Genomic DNA, 23,760 nt, shown 5'->3' with positions numbered 1-23,760 from the left:
CCAAAGACCTTTCTAACCCTCAGTTGTGTGAGAGTGCATGTTCCCTGCCAAGCTTTTATGTTTTGTAACCTTGTAATTGTTATCAGATGCCATCTCTGTAGTTGATCAATGTCCTTCCCTGTGACTCAGGTCATCCATGTTCAAACACTAAGATTGATTAGTCTCCTAGAGAGTAGAAAAACAAATAATCTTACAGACTGTATAGCTGGGTATTGTTGCAGTTTTTAATGAAAGTATTTGTTTTAGTAAGATGAGATCTCAACTGAGTCTCTGGAATGGTGCCTTGTGTTCTCCTAGGGTTTCGTTCTTGAATGTTGTTTATTTTCAACATATTGAACCAGTCAAAATGCAAAATAAATATTTTTGCTGATTTTGAAATATGAAAAAATAATAACGCAAAACATGTATTTATGGTCTCTAGTGCTGTTTTTGTTGTTTTGTTTGTTTTTTAATCAGGGGACTGTGATGTCATCATGGTCTCGTCATAAACAAACGCCCAACTGCACTGTCCAGTGACAGTGTCCACTCCTGCTGGAACTGTTGATCCGAGTTGGGTAACGTTAGCTTGTTGCTGAGGGAGTCTGTCAATCGCTTCTTATCTTGTTCAACGAGTCGTGCCAAATAGTAGCACATGCTACAAACTGATGCCCTGGTAAGTTAAATGTATGCTCGCTACCCTAATTACATTTATTTGCTTTTGGATAGATAGCTAATTACATTCGTTTATCTCGTTAGCTAACGTTAGCCTAGCTAGCCAACATTAGCGGTAAACAACAACAACCCCATTGTTGTTTAGATACCTACTGTAACTAGCTGGCTAATGACTGTCTAGCTAAATAACAACGATGGGGTTTCTTTTAACAGCTAACAAACCACTATTTCTTAAGTGCAGTGTTCTTGAGTAGTTAACTAATTCCAATGTTGTTCGATAATAGCCTAGACACATGACATTTTTAACAACGCTTTTTAAAAACGAGTTCATTGCATCCGCCGTGAAGCCCAGTTTCTTAATATTACCACCTGTCCCAACTGCTTGCCGTAGTTTTGAAGTAATCGCGAAAAAACAGGCCTTATTTTAGTTCTATTGAGGATGGTGGCACCAACTCGTCTTCCGAACGTTCTATTCCCAGCCCATTCTTCTACGTCACAAGGCCTGCTTCTCTATTGTTAACAATGAGACATGCTCACGTTAAATTCCTAGGCATACTTCAAGTAATGTATTATTAACAAGGTTACGGTTACTTAGTGAGCAAACTCACTGTTCGCCTCGGCACACTCACTTTGACTTACAGTGCTAAACGATGGCTGGCGCAGAGCCGTTAAACATTTTCTGGTCATGGTTAACCATATTTTATTTCAGGAAAAGGTGTAAACCTAAACAAAACACATGTCCCTGACCTCTTTTTCAAGATGTAGCTGATTTAAACAGCCAGAAGACATTTCTAATTAAGAAATCTAAAAAATGTTGGACGATTTGTTGTTTCGAAATGGCTGCAGGGTAATTTGATATGCGTCGAAATCTGTTTGTTAATCAGGTTCACGGAGTTGCAAACTAAATGGATAGGTATAGCTCATTGATTTGTAGATCTGATGCAGTTGCTACCTCAGATTGAGCCTAGCAAGTGTCACGAAGGAGTTATGTAGTACCCACAGAAGGCCACAGGGAGGAGCAAGAGAGCTACAAACCCATACTGTTTATTGCCTTTAAAACCCTAACCCTAGGTATAACCTATTTTAGCTTTAACCCTCATTTTTGGGTAGGGTAGCCTAGAACACTTTTTAAAACTATTTTTGTAATTATATTATGTTAGTAAATACCATTATAGTACTAAATATCATTTTGATTGTTATTTATTATGATATTTATTATTGAAAGGCAGAACACTTGATAAACAAGAAACATTTTATTTTTCAAATGTGGTTTGAACTGGATGTGACCTAGTAACCTATATGTGAAAGTCCAGCAATTGGCTGGGATAGGTGGGGCAGGTTTGAGACTGAGCTTAGGAATTAATAAGAAAAATACACTGTATTTCTCAGCTGCTTCACCAATGTACTTTGTGAATTAATACATTTGAATTGCAAAATATTTATAGATGGCAGCATAAGACCACAAAGCTTCAATTATAGGCTATAGCAGCAATATGATTGACATAAAATAGCATGCAACCAAAGACTATATGTCCCATGATTTTCTAAAATGGTCATTCATTACTTTACAGGTAGCTATTTATCTTGTATTAGGCCTGTGTTGCTTTTGGGAGAGCAAAACAATAGTGACTGTAGTAGGCATTGAACCCCAGCCGAATAATCATTACACATGTGCGCTAACCTCAACCTTAGTAGACATACATTATAAAAAAAACTCTGTTAATGTATCATATTATGAGTCAACAGCCTCGGATAGAAAAGACGAGCGCTTCTTCCAGCCAATTAATTACATCATGCAACGCTCACGGTTAGCAAATTTACCTCAACATGCCCCTCGCTTGCGTGAGAAGACAGAGTGCGCGCTTCCGCTGACAGCACAAGCTTTTGGCGGGGCTTGTTGAGTTTGCTAGCGAGAAGGCAGAGATGGTTGATGCTGGTTGACAAATTTGACAATGAATGTACTAGGAAAATACGTTTTCGTCGACCAGAGGCGACTGAATTAATGTTCAGGCTTATTGATAATAATTACAGTAATGAAGTATAATTTCAAAACATGAGCATAAAAACACATAATAATAAACATGATTCATCATTATATTACTTCACAGTAATCTGTTAAATGCCTTATCAGCCCTTCCTGTTGAGTTAGTAGTGTGGAAAGGGACGGATGGATGACATTATCTGCGAAAGTAACACCCCCTTAACATATAAACACAGACACTAAAAAGCTTTTTTTTAAATGATAAACTCAGCAAAAAAAAGAAACGTCCCTTTTTCAAGACCCTGTCTTTCAAAGATAATGTGTAAAAATCCAAATAACTTCACAGATCTTCATTGTAAAGGGTTTAAACTCTGTTTCCCATGCTTGTTCAATGAACCATAAACAATTAATGAACATGCACCTGTGGAACGGTCGTTAAGACACTAACAGCTTACAGACGGTAGGCAATAAAGGTCACAGTTATGAAAACTTAGGACACTAAAGAGGCCTTTCTACTGACTCTGAAAAACACCAAAAGAAAGATGCCCAGGGTCTCTGCTCATCTGCGTGAATGTGCCTTAGGCATGCTGCAAGGAGGGCTGAGGACTGCAGATGTGGCCAGGGCAATAAATTGCAATGTCCGTACTGTGAGACACCTAAGACAGCGCAACAGGGAGGCAGGACGGACAACCGATCGTCCTCGCAGTGGCAGACCACGTGTAACAACGCATGCACAGGATCGGTACATCCAAAAATCACACCTGCGGGACAGGTACAGGATGGCAACAACTGCCCGAGTTACACCAGGAATGCACAATCCCTCCATCAGTGCTTAGACTGTTTGCAATAGGCTGAGAGAGGCTGGACTGAGGGCTTGTAGGCCTGTTGTAAGGCAGGTCCTCACCAGACATAACCGGCAACAACGTCGCCTATGGGCACAAACCCACCGTTGCTGGACCAGACAGGACTGGCAAAAGTGCTCTTCACTGACGAGCCGCGGTTTTGTCTCACCAGGGGTGATGGTCAGATTCGCGTTTATCGTCAAATGGATGAGCGCCTATACTCTGGATCGATTTGGAGGTGGAGGGTCCGTCATGGTCTGGGGCCGTGTGTCACAGCATCATCGGACTGAGCTTGTTGTCATTGCAGGCAATCTCAACGCTGTGCGTTACAGGGAAGACATCCTCCTCCCTCATGTGGTACCCTTCCTGCAGGCTCATCCTGAGATGACCCTCCAGCATGACAATGCCATCAGCCATACTGCTCGTTCTGTGTGTAATTTCCTGCAAGACAGGAATGTCAGTGTTCTGCCATGGCCAGCGAAGAGCCCGGATCTCAATCCCATTGAGCAGGTCTCGGACCTGTTGTTCAGGGACACATTATTCCATTTCTGTTAGTCACATGTCTGTGGAACTTGTTCAGTTTATGTCTCAGTTGTTGAATCTTGTTATGTTCATACAAATATTTACACATGTTAAGTTTGCTGAAAATAAACGCAGTTGACAGTGAGAGGACGTTTCTTTTTTTCCTGAGTTTAAATCTGGAAGCTCTCAAAAGAGCCTTTGCTTTGCTGAGCAGTTAGTTTTCGTGAGTGTGCTGCCTGCCATCAGAGGAGTCTGTCTGCCAACCTGTCTGATATGTCATCAGAGGAGTAGATCTGTGAATAATGAAAAGTTAATCAATTATTGCCACGCTTTCACATAGAGGCCTAGTTAACATTTTATTAATGTAGCAGATGCTCTTATCCAGAGTGACTAAGGTTAAGTGCCTTGCTCAACAGTACATTGACAGATTTTTCACCTAGTCCGTTCGGGGATTCGAACTAGCCACCTTTCAGTTACTGCCCAACGCTCTTAACCTCTAGATTACAAACCACAAAATGTTAAACACAAAAAGGCAAATGGTAGTAGATAAATGGTAAACTGGTTAAATAAAAGATTGTTCTTAGAACTTTGACTGCCATTGTTTTGCGGAAATAGGGGTATGTATGTATGTCTATTTCGCCAAATATCTCTCAATGTGTATATTTTGTTTCTTTCAAGTAGGACACCATTTTAATCAGGATAATCTCTTTATAATTATGTAAGGCTGGGCAGTGTATCTCATTGTCATCGATCGCTAGACCAAAAATAGTCCTTAGCTGCAATTTGTTTCCTACTTCCTCGTAATGCAGACATAAGCGCAGTTGACAACCTTCGAGGTGCGTATGTTTACTTTCTACAAGAGTTATTTTTTTCTTTAGTTTCGTCTTAATAACAAATTGTAGTGTTAATATGAGAAGGGATATGTTTTTTTTTGTGCCATTTAGGCAAAAAGGAATTCTAAGACTAATTCCAGTCAAAATAGGCCCTGCTAACGTTCGATTCAATTAATTTGCTATGGGCTCGTGCTAGTGTTCCAGCTTATTTTATTTATTTATTTATTTCACCTTTTTTTAACCAGGTAGGCAAGTTGAGAACACGTTCTCATTTACAATTGCGACCTGGCCAAGATAAAGCAAAGCAGTTCGACACATACAACAACACAGAGTTACACATGGAGTAAAACAAACATACAGTCAATAATACAGTAGAAAAATAAGTCTATATACAAATGTGAGCAAGTGAGGTGAGATAAGGGAGGTAAAGGCAAAAAAAGGCCATGGTGGCGAAGTAAATACAATATAGCAAGTAAAACACTGGAATGGTTGATTTGCAGTGGAAGAATGTGCAAAGTAGAGATAGAAATAATGGGGTGCAAAGGAGCAAAATAAATAAATAAATACAGTAGGGAAAGAGGTAGTTGTTTGGGCTATGTACAGGTGCAGTAATCTATGAGCTGCTCTGACAGCTGGTGCTTAAAGCTAGTGAGGGAGATAAGTGTTTCCAGTTTCAGAGATTTTTGTAGTTCGTTCCAGTCATTGGCAGCAGAGAACTGGAAGGAGAGGCGGCCAAAGGAAGAATTGGTTTTGGGGGTGACCAGGAGATATACCTGCTGGAGCGCGTGCTACAGGTGGGTGCTGCTATGGTGACCAGCGAGCTGAGATAAGGGGGGACTTGACCTAGCAGGGTCTTGTAGATGACCTGGAGCCAGTGGGTTTGGCGACGAGTATGAAGCGAGGGCCAGCCAACGAGAGTGTACAGGTCGCAGTGGTGGGTAGTATATGGGGCTTTGGTGACAAAACGGATGGCACTGTGATAGACTGCATCCAATTTATTGAGTCAGGTATTGGAGGCTATTTTGTAAATTACATCACCGAAGTCAAGGATTGGTAGGATGGTCAGTTTTACAAGGGTATGTTTTGCAGCATGAGTGAAGGATGCTTTGTTGTGAAATTGCCAATTCTAGATTTAACTTTGGATTGGAGATGTTTGATGTGAGTCTGGAAGGAGAGTTTACAGTCTAACCAGACACCTAGGTATTTGTAGTTGTCCACATATTCTAAGTCAGAGCCGTCCAGAGTAGTGATGTTGGACAGGCGGGCAGGTGCAGGCAGCGATTGGTTGAAGAGCATGCATTTAGTTTTACTTGTATTTAAGAGCAATTGGAGGCCACGGAAGGAGAGTTGTATGGCATTGAAGCTCGCCTGGAGGGTTGTTAACACAGTGTCCAAAGAAGGGCCAGAAGTATACAGAATGGTGTCATCTGCGTAGAGGTGGATCAGAGACTCACCAGCAGCAAGAGCGACATCATTGATGTATACAGAGAAGAGAGTCGGTCCAAGAATTGAACCCTGTGGCACCCCCATAGAGACTGCCAGAGGCCCGGACAACAGACCCTCCGATTTGACACACTGAACTCTATCAGAGAAGTAGTTGGTGAACCAGGCGAGGCAATCATTTGAGAAACCAAGGCTGTCGAGTCTGCCGATGAGGATGTGGTGATTGACAGAGTCAAAAGCCTTGGCCAGGTCAATGAATACGGCTGCACAGTATTGTTTCTTATCGATGGCGGTTAAGATATCATTTAGGACCTTGAGCGTGGCTGAGGTGCACCCATGACCAGCTCTGAAACCAGATTGCATAGCGGAGAAGGTATGGTGGGATTCGAAATGGTCGGTAATCTGTTTGTTGACTTGGCTTTCGAAGACCTTAGAAAGGCAGGGTAGGATAGATATAGGTCTGTAGCAGTTTGGGTCAAGAGTGTCCCCCCCCTTTGAAGAGGGGGATGGCCGCAGCTGCTTTCCAATCTTTGGGAATCTCAGACGACACGAAAGAGAGGTTGAACAGGCTAGTAATAGGGGTGGCAACAATTTCAGCAGATAATTTTTAGAAAGAAAGGGTCCAGATTATCTAGCCCGGCTGATTTGTAGGGGTCCAGATTTTGCAGCTCTTTCAGAACATCAGCTGACTGGATTTGGGAGAAGGAGAAATGGGGAAGGCTTGGGCGAGTAGCTGTGGGGGGTGCAGTGCTGTTGACCGGGGTAGGGGTAGCCAGGTGGAAAGCATGGCCAGCCGTAGAAAAATGCTTATTGAAATTCTCAATTATAGTGGATTTGTCGGTGGTGACAGTGTTTCCTATCTTCAGTGCAGTGGGCAGCTGGGAGGAGATGTTCTTATTCTCCATGGACTTTACAGTGTCCCAGAACTTTTTGGGGTTTGTGTTGCAGGAAGCAAATTTCTGCTTGAAAAAGCTAGCCTTGGCTTTTCTAACTGCCTGTGTATATTGGTTTCTAGCTTCCCTGAAAAGTTGCATATCATGGGGGCTGTTCGATGCTAATGCAGAACGCCATAGGATGTTTTTGTGTTGGTTAAGGGCAGTTAGGTCTGGAGAGAACCAAGGGCTATATCTGTTCCTGGTTCTAAATTTCTTGAATGTGGCATGCTTATTTAAGATGGTGAGGAAGGCATTTTTTTAAATAACCAGGCATCCTCTACTGACGGGATGAGCAATATCCTTCCAGGATACCCCGGCCAGGTCGATTAGAAAGGCCTGCTCGCTGAAGTGTTTCAGGGAGCGTTTGACAGTGATGAGTGGAGGTCGTTTGACCGCTGACCCATTACGGATGCAGGCAATGAGGCAGTGATCGCTGAGATCTTGGTTGAAAACAGCAGAGGTGTATTTAGAGGGCAAGTTGGTTAGGATGATATCTATGAGGGTGCCCGTGTTTACGGCTTTGGTGTGGTACCTGGTAGGTTCATTGATCATTTGTGTGAGATTGAGGGCATCAAGCTTAGATTGTAGGATGGCTGGGGTGTTAAGCATGTTCCAGTTTAGGTCGCCTAGCAGCACGAGCTCTGAAGATAGATGGGGGGCAATCAGTTCAAATATAGTGTCCAGGGCACAGCTGGGGGCAGAGGGTGGTCTATAGCAGGCGGCAACGGTGAGAGACTTGTTTTTAGAGAGGTGGATTTTTAAAAGTAGAAGTTCAAATTGTTTGGGAACAGACCTGGATAGTAGGACAGAACTCTGCAGGCTATCTTTGCAGTAGATTGCAACACCGCCCCCTTTGGCCATTCTATCTTGTCTGAAAATGTTGTAGTCAGGGATGAAAATGTCAGAATTTTTGGTGGTCTTCCTAAGCCAGGATTCAGACACGGCTAAAACATCCAGGTTGGCAGAGTGTGCTAAAGCAGTGAATAAAACAAACTTAGGGAGGAGGCTTCTAATGTTAACATGCATGAAACCAAGGCTATTTCGGTTACAGAAGTCATCAAAAGAGAGCGCCTGGGGAATAGGAGTGGAGCTAGGCACTGCAGGGCCTGGATTCACCTCTACATCACCAGAGGAACAGAGGAGGAGTAGGATAAGGGTACGGCTAAAAGCTATGAGAATTGGTCGTCTTGAACGTCTAGAACAGGGAGTAAAAGGAAGTTTCTGGGGGCGATAAAATAGCTTCAAGGAATAATGTACAGACAAAGGTATGGTAGGATGTGAATACAGTGGAGGTAAACCTAGGTATTGAGTGATGATGAGAGAGATATTGTCTCTAGAAACATCATTGAAACCAGGTGATGTCATCGCATATGTGGGTGGTGGAACTGAAAGGTTGGATAAGGTAGAGTGAGCAGGGCTAGAGGCTCTACAGTGAGATAAGCCAATAAACACTAACCAGAACAGCAATGGACAAGGCATATTGACATTAAGGAGAGGCATGTTTAGTCGAGTGATCGTAAGGGTCCAGTGAGTAGAGGTTGGTTGGGGTCACGGCGATTCAGACAGCTAGCCGGGCTATCGGTAGCAAGCTAGCATAGGATGGAGGTCTGTTTTTAGCCGCCTCGTGCGTTTCCGTCGGTAGATTAGTGGGGTTCCGTGTGGTAGAGGGGATCAATCCAATTGGCAAAATAGATATAGTTATAGTGACCCAAGAAAAAAAGAAAACAATTGTCCGATAGACTTATTCAGATAGCAGCCGATAAGACAGCTAACGATTAGCGGGCCCCAGATGAGAGTTCAGGTAACGTCGCAACGGAGGTGCCAGTTGGATAACTCCCTCGGGCAGATAACGTCAGTAGTCAGTCGTGAAGGCCCGGTGGGGCTCCGCATTGGCAGTAAAACGGGTCCGGATAGGTGATTGTAGCCCAGGAGTGGCTGATGGAACTCTTCAGCTGGCTAGCTCCGGAAAAATTGATGTTTTCTCCGAGGATTGACGTAAGCCAATAGACACACGGGTAGCAGCTAGCTAGCTGCGAAATCAAGGTGTAAATGTCCTGAGCTTGCGGTTGAAATCCGGGGTTATGGAGAAAAATAGGTCCGGTATGTTCTGGTCTGAGTCGCGTTGTACAAAAGTGGCGATAGGTTAACGAGCTAAAGGAATAGCTGATGACCACAAACCGTGGTTAGCTGAAATACTAACGTTAGCCAGTAAGCGTTTTGAAGTTGAGTTTTTGGAAAATAAAATCTATAAAAGATATGCAAAGAAAGGTGTAAATATATATATATATATATATATATACGGGACACGACAAGACGAGGACAAAACGACGTCTGACTGCTATGCCATCTTGGGGTCACCAACGTTCTATTAGCCAACGTTCCATTGCCGTTTTTCAGCCTTGGGTGAATTTTGACTCGTTCTATTGTCCAGCCTATCGATAACTTACCAAGCTACGACTGCAACTAGTCGTTCGCTACATTAACGTTACTAACTGGTTAACGTTAGCTTCAGCATTTGGAGTTAGCATAACTTTAATAACTAGTTAGCAAGGTAAATCACGATGGTCCGTATGTTGTTGTAGATAGCTATCTAACTAACAAAGCAAAAAGCTAAAACTATTTATTTATTGTTCTTTCGCTGTGAAAGGCCCCACTTCAACAACACTAAGAATATGTATGTAGCTTCTTTAGACCAATGGACTGTCCCTGTTCTGTTCCAATGTGTTCGGCAATCTAATTCATGGATATGTGGCCCCGTGCATTGGAATGATGTGGCTCCCACACATACTATGCCCATTGCTTTATATGCCACACCTTGAGTTCATTGCTAACTTCTGCACAGAGTTTCCAGTAGGGCAGGTGTATATCTGGCAGAAAAACATGAAAGGAATAGTTCACCCAAATTACAAAATTACACCTAGGTTTTCTTACCCTGTAAGCAGTCTATGGACAAGGTATGGCAAGCCATGCTTTGGTTTAGTTTCCCTGGCACTGTTTCCAGGTACCAGGGAAAGGCTGGTTCACACACAGGTTGCTAACTATTTCTCACTCAACAGCCTATTTACAGCTATCAAAGCGGTTTTAGGAAGATACACAGCACATCTACAGCAGTGCAAAGGGTTGTAGAGGACATAAAGTCTGCTTGTAACAGCCAGGAGGTCACAGCAGCACTCTTCTTGGATCTGGAGAAAGCTTTTGACACTGTTCACCACCACACACTCCTGAGGAAGCTTGAGAAACTAGGCTTTGACAGCATTGCAATAAAGTGGTTCACATCATACTTACAGGGGCGGAGCCAGTACACTATACTGCAAAACATGCAGTCAGGCCAGGTACCTGTGGTGAATGGAGTACCACAAAGGAGTGTGCTTGGACCCTGCAGTTCTGTATTTACATAAATAACCTTCCATCAGTGCTGGAGAAATGTTGTATACATATACACTACTGGTCAAAAGTTTTAGAACACCTACTCATTCAAGGGTTTCTCTTTTCTTTTGACTATTTTTTACATTGTAGAATTATAGCGACGACATCAAAACTATGAAATAACACATTTGGAATCATGTAGTAACCAAAAAAGTGTTAAACAAATCAAAATAGATTTTATATTTCAGCTTCTTCAAAGAGACACCCTTTGCCTTGATGACAGCTTTGCACACTCTTGGAATTCTCTAAACCAGCTTCATGAGGTAGTCACCTGGAATGCATTTCAATTAACAGGTGTGCCTTGTTAAAAGTACAATTCTGGAATTTCTTTCCTTCTTAATGTGTTTGAGCCAATCAGCTGTGTTGTGACAAGGTAGTGTTGGTATACAGAAGACAGCCCTATTTGGTAAAAGACCAAGTCCATATTATGGCAGGAACAGCTCGAATAAGCAAAAAGAAACGACAGTCCATCATTACTTTAAGTCACGAAGGTCAGTCAATACAGAAAACTTCAAGAACTTAGAAAGTTTCTTCAAGTGCAGTCGCAAAAACCATCAAGCGCTATGATGAAACTGGCTCTCATGAGGACCGCCACAGGAAAGGAAGACCCAGAGTTACCTCTGCTGCAGAGGATAAGTTCATTAGAGTTACCAGCCTCAGAAATTGCAGCCCAAATAAATGCTTCACAGAGTTCAAGTAACACACATCTCAAGTCAGAGTCAGTGTCAAATGACATCAAGAGGGCAGCAGCTTGATTCGCTTACAACAAGCTCTACCTACACCCTCAGAAGATCAAGGCAATGCTGTTTGGCAACCCACAAAAGTTGAGATACTTTTGCCTGTGTATCACAATAACAGATGGACAAAACATTTATGAACAAGTAAACACTATAAAGCACCTGGGGTTGAAATTGGATCCACAGCTACACTGGACTGAACATGTCATCCTGGTCACAGGGAAACTACTGTCTGGGCTTGGCGCTCTAAAAAGGGCAAGGGACTTCGCCTCCAAGGACATCATCCTGACATTTTACCACACCATGATCACAACTCACCTGGACTAATGTGCCACAGTATGTCTTCCCACCTTACATCAGGGTAATAAGACTGGTCTTAACCAGCTACAGCGTATCATCAACATGACCAGACAGAGGGGACACATAAAGACAGAGTTTCTTCTGCAAAAAGCTGGAATCGAACCACTGACGGTCAGGATCCGTTACAATACCCTAGTGACAGTTTTCAAGGCGACACAGTACAAACTGCCTGAATACATGTCAGACCTATTCAGGTGGGAGTCTCCACCCATCCTCTGGAGCAGCAGTCAAAGCATATGACCAATGGGACCTGCACCTACTGGCACAACCATCAGTTTAAAACATGGCCTTTCAAGGCAGTCTGCAGGTCTTTGGCCCATTGCTCAGGAACAAGCTGGACTTATCCACACGACAGCTAGCTTCCATGTCCGCCTTCAAAAGAGCAGTACATATAGCTGTAATTCAAGTGAGGTTTTGTAATGCTGCAGCATATGATGTATGCTGGGATTTTATATGTATGCCAATGGGTATGCTGTATATATTTTTATTGATTCAATGGAACCCAGAACTCCCTGGAAAATAGTGGAAATTGTTACTGAGTGGACTATCTTGGCTAAATTAATGCTGTCATACCTTGTCTATAGACTGCTTACAGGGTAAGGGAACCAATATGTGATTTGGGTGAACTATCCCTTTAACATTATATGTAATGTGCTGAAACTCACCCCAGGCTGTTCTGTATGTTTGTTTGTTTTTTGCATGGTTTCCGTAAGGGTGGTAATGTATTTATTTAGGATAGATGATGTAGGCTTACAGCATATTATGATAATTTAGGGACCAGTCAACCTGGCTGACAGAACCAATGCTTAATCTTACACTGCTGCTCAAACTAATCTATAATAGAGTTTAGATGGAGTGTGTTAGCTTTGTGTCAATCATTTTTTAAGGGACCCCTCCTTGCAGAGAATCACTATCCTTGTCTCTTCCACGGAAACAAAGATGATATAGTCTAGCATCATCCACCTGCATCACCTTTATGAAAATGGCAATTAACCAAAACTTACTGTGGGTCAGCTATGCAAATGTTAACTGAATACCATCCGTTGAATTTCACATTTGCTTGTTTCTATTTGCTTTATCCCGTAATTGTTCCCCAGAGTGGTAAACTTAGCATGCAAGTGAATGGTTAATACATTTCACTTTGTAAAGATAGCCTAATGCGGGGATCATCAACCAGAAACATAATTACAAATAACTTATAGACCGAAAATTGACCGCAAGATATGTTTGAGTAAAACATCATTTCAAAGCTTGCTTTGTATTCGACCACGTGTCTTGGGAATACTTGGGAACGTGGGAATACTTGAACGGATTTGTTAAATGAATATCACTTGGAGCTGATTTCCCTGTTTTTTTTTTTTTTTTACAGTATTTTATGTCCAACAATGAAAATTTCACACAAAATTGTTTTTATATAAATGTTTTATTGCAAAATAAAACCACCCGCGGGCCGCCAGTTTGGGAACAATGGCCAATGCCTTGGTGTAGTCACACAACGCCTTTTGTTTGTAACTCTGAATGATAGTTCTCATTAAAAAAGTTTAGACTCCCAAAGGAAATCCAGGGGGAAAATGTTGATCCCCAAAAAGTAAAAAAGAGCTGAACATTAGACAGTGCAATGTGCATTCAATAAAATTAACAGAATGTAGATATTCCTTGTGTATATGGTTTGCCCTTGTTCTATTTGCCGAGTGTTTGTGTTTATGCAAACAGGCATGTTAAAACAGCACCTGTTCATGTGTGCACAGTCCACATAGGCTACACACACACATTTTTCGCTACTGCCTTGAACTCATTGAACTCAGCTGAACACCTACAGCGCTGTGCCTTTTCTGCCAAGGTAAGAATAGTGTATTGTAAAGACGTGCAGATTAGTTGTTTGGATATTTTGGCTAGAACCCATTCTCGTTTGTTATAATTTGACATTTCAATAGCTAGTGTTCTTTATTTCTCTCATCTGTATTACAGAACTATGGTAGGCTGCATCTAGGAATCAGGATTGAAATGCATTGTTTCATTGGTTTATCTAGGCGTATGTTGTCTGTACTGAAAGTTGAAGTATGTATTCAGAGGATTCACGTCTAGCCTAAAAAAATCTAGTTTGTGTTGCTGTCTGCTGTGCTAGCAGTACTGGATCCGACAGATCGGGTATGCTGACGGGCACAACAGGATGAAACGCTTGTGCGCAAATACACCCATGGCTGCCGTAGCCTAAAATAATCAGAAATCAGCCTTGCTGTGGAATGAAAAGGCGAATAGGTACAGAAGTCCGAATTAATACACAATACAAGACGTATTTGTGCACGGGGCTATCCGTTCTATGGAAAATAATGAACGACGTAGAAGGTGTGTTCCAATCCTGGCACAACGCGCTAGCGGAGTGGATCTGACCTTTCACGGAGTTGCATAATTTTTCAGAGAACGCATAGAGCCCAGAGTTGATTATCCATTTTATGGCTATAATTTAACACATTTGCCAATATAAATGTGTTAAACATCCACTGAAGTAGCTAGCAAGTTTACTAGATAGCTACAGTAGTTTCCGTGGTAACCAAACAGATTTGCTAGTTTAGCTAACCAAACCATAAATTCTAGCTTGCTATTATGAACATCTAATTCAACGATACCAATACTGTTTTCAGTTCGACTTTTGCTTTCAATAGCAGCTCAAATAAAACGTGAAAAATGAACTGTAGCCATTTGAATTCTACCGTGCAATGGAGTATTAAACAATGCCATAGTATAATTAAGCATCAAGGCAAGAGGGGTGTGGTGTATATATGGCCAATATACCACGGCTAAGGGCTGTTCTTATGCACGATGGACACAGCCCTTAGATTTGGGTATACGGTCTGATAGACCACGGCAGTCAGCCAATCAGCATTCAAGGCTCGAACCACCCCGTTGATAATGTATCTTACAGTTGGGTAGCCTATGTTTCGGTTTTCTTCAGAAGTACACTATATATACAAAATTATGTGGACACCCCTTCAAATGAGTGGAATCGGCTATTTCAGTCACACCCATTGCTGACGGGTGTATAAAACCGAGCACACAGCCATGCAATCCCCATAGACAAACATTGGCAGTAGAATGGCCTTATGAAGAGCTCAGTGACTTTCAATGTGGCACCGTCATAGGATGCCACCTATCCAACAAGTCAGTTCGTCAAATGTCTGCCCTGCTAGAGCCACCCCGGTCAACTGTAAGTCCTGTCGTTGTGAAGTGGAAACCTCTAAGAGCAACAACGGCTCAACCAACAAGTGGTAGGCCACACAAGCTCACAGAACGGAACCGCCGAGTGCTGAAGCGCATACCGTGTAAAAAATAATCACGTCAAGCCACGTCAGCACAATAACTGTTTGTTGGAAGCTTCATGAAATGGGTTTGCATGGCTGAGCAGCTGCACACAAACCTAAGATCACCATGCGCAATGCCAAGCGGAGTGGTGTAAAGCTCGCCACCATTGGACTCTGGAGCAATGGAAACGCATTCCCTGAAGTGATAAATCACTCTTCACCATCTGGCAGTCCGACAGACGAGTCCGGGTTTGGTGGATGCCAGGAGAACGCTACCTGCCCCAATGCATAGTGCCAACTGTAAACTTTGGTGGAGGAGGAATAATGGTCTGAGGCTGTTTTTCATAGTTCGGGTTAAGCCCCTTAGTTCCAGTGAAGGGAAATCATAATGCTACAGCATACAATGAAATTCTAGACAATTCCGTGCTTCCAACTTTGTGGTAACAGTTTTGGGAAGGCCCTTTCCTGTTTAAGCAAGACAATGCCCCCGTGCACAAAGCGGGGGCCAAACAGAAATCCTTTGTCGAGATCGGTGTAGAAGAACTTAACTGGCCTGCACAGAGCCCTGACCTCAACCCCTTCGAACACCTTTTTGGTTGAATTGGAACTGCGAGCCAGGTCTGATCGCCCAACATCAGTGCCCGACCTTACTAATGCTCTTGTGGCTGAATGGAAGCAAGTCCCCACAGTAATATTACAACATCTAGTGGAAAGCCTTCCCAGAAGAGTGGAGGCTGTCATAGCAGCAAAGGGGGGACCAACTCCAAATTAATGCACAGAATTTTGGTATGAAATGTTCGACAAGCAGGTGTCCACATACTTTTGGTCATGTAGTGTATGTAGACGAGCCTAAATATATTCAGCAAATGTATCTCAGTTTTTAGCAGTTGTGGACATTTAAATCTTCCCAGTTCAAAAAGCTTGTTTGTCTTCAGATTGTCTGTTGGTGTTTATGTTCGCTGTGTTGCTTCTGAGTCGAACGCTCCCCCAGCTGTATACACATGGCCCTCCCTTTAATGCAGTATTGTGCTACCTGCCAGATCTGTTTATCGCACCTCCTGGTTAATGTTAAATTGCTCCAGAAGGACAACGTGTTTGCTCATAAACACCAACCCATGGCCCCTTTATTTACCGTAGCCATGGTAGCAATCAGCTACTTAACAAATATCTCCTACTCCTTCTGGTAGGGTAGATGGTTTATCTTGGCAAGAGGGAAACTGTTGTCTTGTAACCTTGTCTCTCTCTGCTCATCTGCAACCTTAGTGAATGTTTCTTGGATAAGATCAGTAATAAATTGTACCATGTGCATATGGAATTGCTCAAAATAAATGTAGCATAAAATCAGTGTTGTGGAGAGACATTGTAAATTTACATGAAGTAGCCCATTTTTCATTCTATATCCAGCTTCTGATTGTAGAGCTCTGGTGTTCTTGTTCTTTTCTCAGGTCAGTGAGTCCAGATGCATGAGTCTGGGTCAGAGCAGACAACCTGCACCAGTCCAGCCAATCAGACAGAGAATGGGGACAGTGCTGAAAGGGATGATTGGCTGAGCACTCAGACTCCAACTCCAGAGGGTTCCGGGGCTGACAGCCAGCAGCAAAACCAGGTTACCAAACTTATTTAATAAGGTGTGGCACATGTTTACTTTCCACGACTAAAGGATGTGTGTTCTCAAATTAGCACATTTAGCATATTTCTTTGTACGGTGGGTAGGCTAGCTAAACTGAGCTCTGAGCCAACGGCAGTGTAGATAGACTGCAGAGGCACTTTGTGATTGGTGAAGGAGGAAGGATCTTTGTTATTGGCTAGTTTTCTTTATGCACACAAGCACTCTGTCAGATTGCCAGACAGCCTAACGTTGTGCACGGCTTGCTTCTCTCGGTCTCTTTCCATCCTGTGTCTCTCTGACTGCCAAAGACAACCACTGTAAATGGAGTTGATCAGGTTTGTCAGCTTGATTGTCATTTCAGCAACTAGCCTATTTCTACATTTAGATAGATAATACTTGTTTCTTTGTTTACTGTTATGTACATTGGTTGAATTTGCTTGATGGAAACGGCTATGTTAAATGTTAAAATGCAACACTGTTCGTCACTTATATATGTTGCTAACTAATGACCTAGCTAGTAATTGTGACTGTGTTACTACTCAGTGACCTAACATATTTATAATGTAATTGTGCCATATAATCCGAGGTTATTTGCTTAAATCATATGAACATTTCCTTGACTCTTTATTGCCTCTTTCAAGCATTTTCCCTACTCTGGTGTTGTAGTTTATATTCCATTTGTGCATTGGTGGTTGGGGTTTGGGTGTGTTGTCTGTTGCCTTTGGTTACTTACGGTTTGTTACATCTCAGCTCAGAGACAGATTAAGTATAAGGGTCTGTTATATGAAAAGTATGATCATATTTTCAGGGTTTCAGAAAGGCATGTATCTTGTGTTGGAAACAGTAGTCTTAGAACACAGACCTCAATATGAAGACTAGCCCAGTGTTTATACTGTCCTTCATGGGTATGTGGGTTTCTGTCCTCGACAATAACAATAACAAAAGATGTTTGTCATCGACAATAACAATAACAAAAGATGTTTGTCATCGACAATAACAAAAGATGTTTGGACTTGTCTGCCCTGCCGTCATGGAAACAAGGATTAGGCTATGCGCAGGGTTTTGTTTTGTTGATGGTGTGCATACAAAAGAAGATGGCCCATTCCCATGCCATATATACAGCGACTATCTGGCTCTCTAAAGGTTTTTTCAAGTTCAAGTCCAGCTGATGCAATTATTTTACCTTCTGCTTTAAGTTATGTAAAGCCATAGGTCTAATATATAGTATAGGTCTATAAGGACCTTAGTGAACACTGAGCACCTGTGCCAGAGCACGTTTAGTCAGTGTGGGAAAGGGCGTTCTCCACTGCAATCCATCCACTGTTATTGTTAGCCTAGAGCCTCTGTGACATCCTCCAGCAGTTTGTTTACTGGATCCAAAACAGAGCCAGTCTTAGTGGGAACTGTTTGTTTGTGGTTCAGACCTTAATTAAAATGCAATGCAGAGTTCTGTTTTTGCAAAACTTGCCCTGCATCCCTGGCTTTGTATTCATTATTTATATATCGATTCAGCTTTAATTATTCTGTTTATGTTTACTGTAAACATCCCCAGAGCTGTGAGCGTAAGAGGGAGAGGGAGTGGTAATTGCTGGATGCCTAGTGGAGGCTGTTTCTATATTTTTTGGGGTCTTCCAAAAACACTTTTTAATGGTGTTGTTGGCATTGTTTTTCTGTTATTTTCAGGCTAGACTAGGTCTAATCTGTGCTCAACTTGTGTTGTTGGCAGGTTCCAGTCTCAGTGTCTATGATGACACCTCCGGTGGAGACTCTTCAGCAGACACTGCAGCAGGTCCTCAATCCACAGCAGATCCAGGCCCTGCTCCAGCAGCAGAAAGCACTCATGTTACACCAGGTAATCACATCATTCTACCACACTGTCTCAATCTACATTTATATGCTTTATTGTGTAATTCTTTAATTGTAATATTATCAGCAGCACTTTTTAGTTTGTTTCTCTGTATTGTCACCTATTTATTTTTTTCCATGAGGATCCATAAGATACTGATTGCTTGAAAGTGAGAGCTGTATTTCCTCATGACCTTCCATTAACTCAACATTTCTTCTACAGCAACACATACAGGACCTCTGCAAGAAACAGCAGGACCAGTTCAACGCCCAGCTCCTACAGCAGAAGCATGCTGAGAAGTCAGAGCAAGAGGTAGGCCGGCCTACATATTTCTTGTCAAATGTCTGTATTTTGCCTTCAACCAAATGTTCCAAAGCAATATATCAAATCCATGTATTATTATTATTATTATAGTATATTCTTTGGGACTGGGAATTGCCAGGGACCTCATGATACGATATTATCACGATACTTGGGTGCCGATACGATATGTATTGCGATTCACGATTTAATACGGTGATTAAATTACCATTCCATGGTCCAAACATATTGCTCACCATATTTGTGCTGCAGAAGGGAAAGAGAGAGACATGAGAACTAGTGTTGATCAGTCATGTAAATAAAAGGGCTGAAAACAAATTGGCTCCCTATTTAAAAAGAAGATGGGAAAATACTGTAGTTTTGATGCAGGTACAGCCAACTAGTGCAAAATAATATTGCGGTATTGTCAACGATACAACATATCGTCAAATGATATCTCGATATGTAACTGTATCGATCTCCCCCTCCCTTATCACAGCAGCTAACAGCCCAGCACATGGTCATCCAGCAGCAGTTCTTGCAAGTCCAACAGCAGCACCTCCTCAGCCTCCAGAGACAGGGTCTCCTGTCTGTCCTGCCCTCCATGAGCCCCTCTACAGCTCAGGGTAAGTGTCTACCACCAAGCCCCTACCATTAATCTATTCTTAGCTTGTTGTTGTTGTTCTCCTCCACCATGGCTGCTTGCAGCTATACTTGTTGTTGTTGTTGTTGGGCTAACATATTTAATTTATTCGGCTGAATGAATTAATATGATATGTACTTGTGTATTTCTCCGAGGTTTAGTGAAAGGGTGTGAGTATAGTACTAGCCTGCCCTCTGGTGGTGAGTATCCAGCCACTTTTCAGAAGAACCTGCTCCACAGCCAGCAGTCCACCACTAATGGGAATCATAAATCACAGCCCCTAAAGAAGAAAGACAGGTGATTAGCCATTCTAGAACAGTGTTTATTCATTATCATCTGACCAACCTCTTCCTGAAGGGTAACATTGAAGATTTGTCTCTCTGCAGTGGTCCTGTGGATGATCACACACAAAACACTCACCCTCTATATGGACACGGCATGTGCAAATGGTCTGGCTGTGAGGCGGTCTTTGGAGACTTTCAGGCTTTTCTCAAGTGAGTTTCTCCTCATCTATTAATTTTGTCAGAGAGACAAATGAAAGTCCGTATCTTAATGTAATAACAACACTGCGTTGTAGTGGTTTTGATTAAGGCAGCTCTCCGCACCTCTGATTCAGAGGGGTTGGGTTAAATGTGGAAGACACATTTCAGTTGAATGTATTCAGTTGTACAACTGACGAGGTATCCCCCTTTTCCGTTCTGAATGTTATCTTGACTTATCATGGGAATGTGTTTTTCTCCCAGACATCTGAACAGTGAACATACACTGGATGACAAGAGTACAGCACAGTGTCGAGTGCAGATGCAGGTTGTTCAGCAGCTAGAACTGCAGGTACAGTTGACGTTTGCTTAAATAAAGCCCATTCATTGTACAGGATCGACTTTACATCTTTGTTTTTATATCTTCTCAATGCAGTTGAAAAAAGACAGAGAGCGTCTGCAAGCCATGATGTCTCACCTCAAATCCTCTGAGCAAATGTCAAAACCAGCAACACCAACAGTAAGTCTGTGGAGTATTAGTGGCCATGTATTTAATTCAAATCAGGTTACCAACAGTCAGACAAGTATTAGCCACAATGGTAGAATAATCACTTTAAATGTTGCATTCCCTACAGCTGTGTTCTTCTTACTGAGTTTAAATTAATCATTGCTTTTGATTTTTCAGGTGGATCTTATGCCCAACGTTGCCTTCTCCCAGGTGACATTTCCCAAGGTGCTTCCTCCCATGAGCTTGTCTCAAAGTGCCACTGCTCCTTCCACACCCCTGACACCTCCCCCGACCTCCTCTATCATCACTCCCAACACCCTGCTCACTGTGAGCCCTGGGAGGAGACGGTACTCAGACAAGTACAGCAAGAACATGAATCAAGGTGAGTTAGCAGTGGGAGGCTGAATCTAATGAGGGTGGTGGGCTACATATTCTTTGAACTACTGTTATGCCTTTAATGGTTTATCTATTTGTTTGGCTTTAAGCATTGATTTTATTCAAATACGTTTCTAATTCCTTTTAACAGATATTGTTCAGAATAAAGAGTTCTACATCAGTACGGAAGTTAGACCACCATTTACATATGCAGCTCTAATAAGACAGGTAAGGAAAACATGTATTTTATTTCACCCTGGTTTACCCTCTGACTAAATGTTAGCTATACCAGTTGTTTTGTTCCTCAAATACCATAAGTAGTGATGATTATCATTTGCTAATTGTATTTCTTTGTGTTTGCATAATTTAGGCAATATTTGAATCACCCTATAAGCAGCTGACACTAAATGAAATCTACAATTGGTTCACACAAACGTTTGCATATTTCAGACGCAATGCAGCAACATGGAAGGTATTTGGCTATGCCAATTTATGGGGTTATTTACATGTATAAGAATATCCTTGTGCTATGTTTAGTTGCTATGCCATCAGTGGAGGCTGCTGAAGGGAGGACGACTCCTAAGAATGGCTGGAATGGAGTCAATGAAATGGTATCAAACGCATCAAAGATGTGGTTTCCATGTGGTTGATACCACTCCATTGACTCCATGACAGCCATTATTATGAGCTGTCCTCCCCTCAGCAGCCTCCACTGTATGCCATATTCATGAGTCTTTAGAAATGTTTAATGGTATTAGAACAACTCTTATGGAAGAATGTTCTTGTCCTTACCTTGAAGCTGTGTGTGGTGTTAATACTGTATGTTCTTCTTCGTGACTCTGCAGAATGCAGTGAGACACAACCTCAGCCTCCACAAGTGTTTTGTGCGAGTGGAGAATGTAAAAGGAGCTGTGTGGACAGTTGATGAGATGGAGTTTCAGAGGAGAAGGCCCCAGAAGCCTGCCGGTGAAGGGTACATTTAACATGCTCGGTCTCTTCAGTATAGCTCCCTGTATGTCTCTTAACATGTTAAACCGGCATTTCTGTTGGTGTTATACTTGTAGAAACCATGTAATTAATATAACAATGTGTTGTGAGGATATTATGTTTTTCCTCTATTTCCCAGTCAGTGTTTTTGTTAAATTAAATAAAGTGTGTTTGTGTAACTGCAGATCTTTCAGAAGAGAGAACACTGGCCATGGTCACAGCTCAGCTTCCCTTACACCTAAGGTAAGTACACGCAATACTCTTCAGATTACTTTAATTGAGTGCTAAACCTTTATTTTTGTCATTATGCTATAAACCTATGGCGTGTGTCTTTTCAGGCTGAATGGCTAGATAGTAGTATACCTCCATTCAACCCAGCTTCCATAGGCGCTCCCTCTCTGAGCTCTCTGCCCTATATGTTCCAGCAGGAGGAGATGAATACAACTCTCTGGTATGGGAATGGATCCTACAGTGACAGCAGTGAAGAGCAGTACCCTATGCACCCCCTGTGAGTGTTTCATCACCATTTAAAAACTAGATCTGGTAAAGGAGAAATGGTTCTCAGTTTCAGAAGTCACCATAAGTATCTTTTTTCCTCATCATGACTTTTCTTCTCAGCGTAAAAGAAGAGCTAATGGACGAGGAGGCATATGAGAATGTGCCCCATGACTGTTCTGAGACTGAGAGCTCTGATGAGCACAGCTCAGATGTGGACCAAGACGAAGATGGCGGTAGCCCAGAAAGACCCAACCTGCAGCTGGCTCATGTGCCTTCGCAATGAAAGAGAGAATGCATTCCAAACTGTCAATTTCCACTGCACTCCCACATTGGAAAACTATGAAATATACCAAATGACTTGGTAGAACTATTTCATATCAAGTGACTATTTATTGAGGATATTTTATGCTCTGTTGTACTGGCATCGTTTGTACTGGGTATTATCCACCCGAGCTCACACTGAAGACAACAGAACCTATTATTGTAACACCGCTTGTCCTCAAATAATGTATTCGTATTGGCTTATTGTGAGGCAGTACAACCAATGATGAAGCCCTATGGGGAGCTGGTTCAGTGATGCAGAGTTATGTTTTTTCTTCAATGTCTTTTGTTTCACTCTTTCATGAATGTGTATATTTAATAACCAGAGCATTGGCAATATTTATGGACAGCACTTCATGAAGATGAATGTTTGTTTTCTCCCACAAACGTGTTTATTTTTTACCTATGTGAGTACCAGACAACCTCCAGATAGTAATCCTGTGTTCCGTTTGTGACATGACATCATTGATAATTGGTTACTTTTACACTGCCAAAAATATGATTTACACTACCGTTCAAAAGTTTGGGATCACTTAGAAATGTCCTTTTTTACATTTGAAATAACATCAAATTGATCAGAAATACAGTGTAAACCTTGTTAATGTTGGTAATGACTATTGTGGATGGAAAGGGCAGATTTTTAAGTGAAAATCTACATAGGCCCATTATCAGCAACCATCACTCCTGTGTTCCAATGGCACGTTGTGTTAGCTAATCCAAGTTTATAATTTTAAAAGGCTAATTGATCATTAGAAAACCCTTTTGCAATTATGTTAGCACAGCTGAAAACTGTTGTTCTGGTAAAGAAGCAATAAAACTGGCCTTCTTTAGACTAGTTGAGCATCAGCATTTGTGTGTTCGATTACAGGCCCAAAATGGCTAGAAACAAACCTTTCTTCTGAAACTCAGTCTATTCTTGTTCTGAGAAATGAAGGCTATTCCATGTGAGAAATTGCCAAGAAACTAAAGATCTTGTACTAATCCCTTCACAGAACAGTGCAAACTGGCTCTATCCAGAATAGAAAGAGGAGTGGGAGGCCCCAGTGCACAACGGAGCAAGAGGACAAGTACATTAGAGTGTCTAGTTTGAGAAACAGACGCCTCACAAGTCCTCAACTGGCAGCTTCATTAAATAGTACCCTCAAAACACCAGTCTCAATGTTAG

At 42.1% G+C, this 23,760-nt stretch overlaps 1 protein-coding gene across 7 annotated transcripts; it reads left to right on the top strand.

The window, feature by feature from the left end:
* Window positions 1-510: 510 nt before the first annotated feature.
* Window positions 511-23,347, top strand: LOC120061178 (forkhead box protein P1-B-like). 7 transcript variants are annotated; one of them, XM_039010772.1, is made up of 16 exons: window positions 511-652; window positions 16,475-16,635; window positions 18,365-18,490; window positions 18,707-18,796; window positions 19,287-19,410; window positions 19,583-19,724; window positions 19,814-19,921; window positions 20,171-20,258; window positions 20,343-20,426; window positions 20,592-20,796; window positions 20,941-21,017; window positions 21,160-21,261; window positions 21,635-21,762; window positions 21,962-22,019; window positions 22,115-22,284; window positions 22,395-23,347. In XM_039010772.1, the coding sequence occupies exons 2-16, from the start codon at window positions 16,489-16,491 to the stop codon at window positions 22,555-22,557; spliced, it is 1,812 nt and encodes a 603-aa protein (XP_038866700.1). In that variant the 5' UTR covers window positions 511-652; window positions 16,475-16,488; the 3' UTR covers window positions 22,558-23,347. The 7 variants fall into 7 exon arrangements, with proteins under 7 accessions (XP_038866700.1, XP_038866701.1, XP_038866703.1 ...); XM_039010773.1 differs by having other exon boundaries at window positions 19,284-19,410; window positions 19,589-19,724; XM_039010775.1 differs by having other exon boundaries at window positions 19,284-19,410; window positions 22,205-22,284.
* Window positions 23,348-23,760: the final 413 nt, after the last annotated feature.

This window comes from Salvelinus namaycush, chromosome 16 (assembly GCF_016432855.1).
Source record: "Salvelinus namaycush isolate Seneca chromosome 16, SaNama_1.0, whole genome shotgun sequence".
NCBI classification, from domain to species: Eukaryota; Metazoa; Chordata; class Actinopteri; order Salmoniformes; family Salmonidae; genus Salvelinus; species Salvelinus namaycush.
The sequence above is the reverse complement of the archived record's forward strand: the minus strand, read 5'-3'. Positions and strand labels throughout refer to the sequence as shown.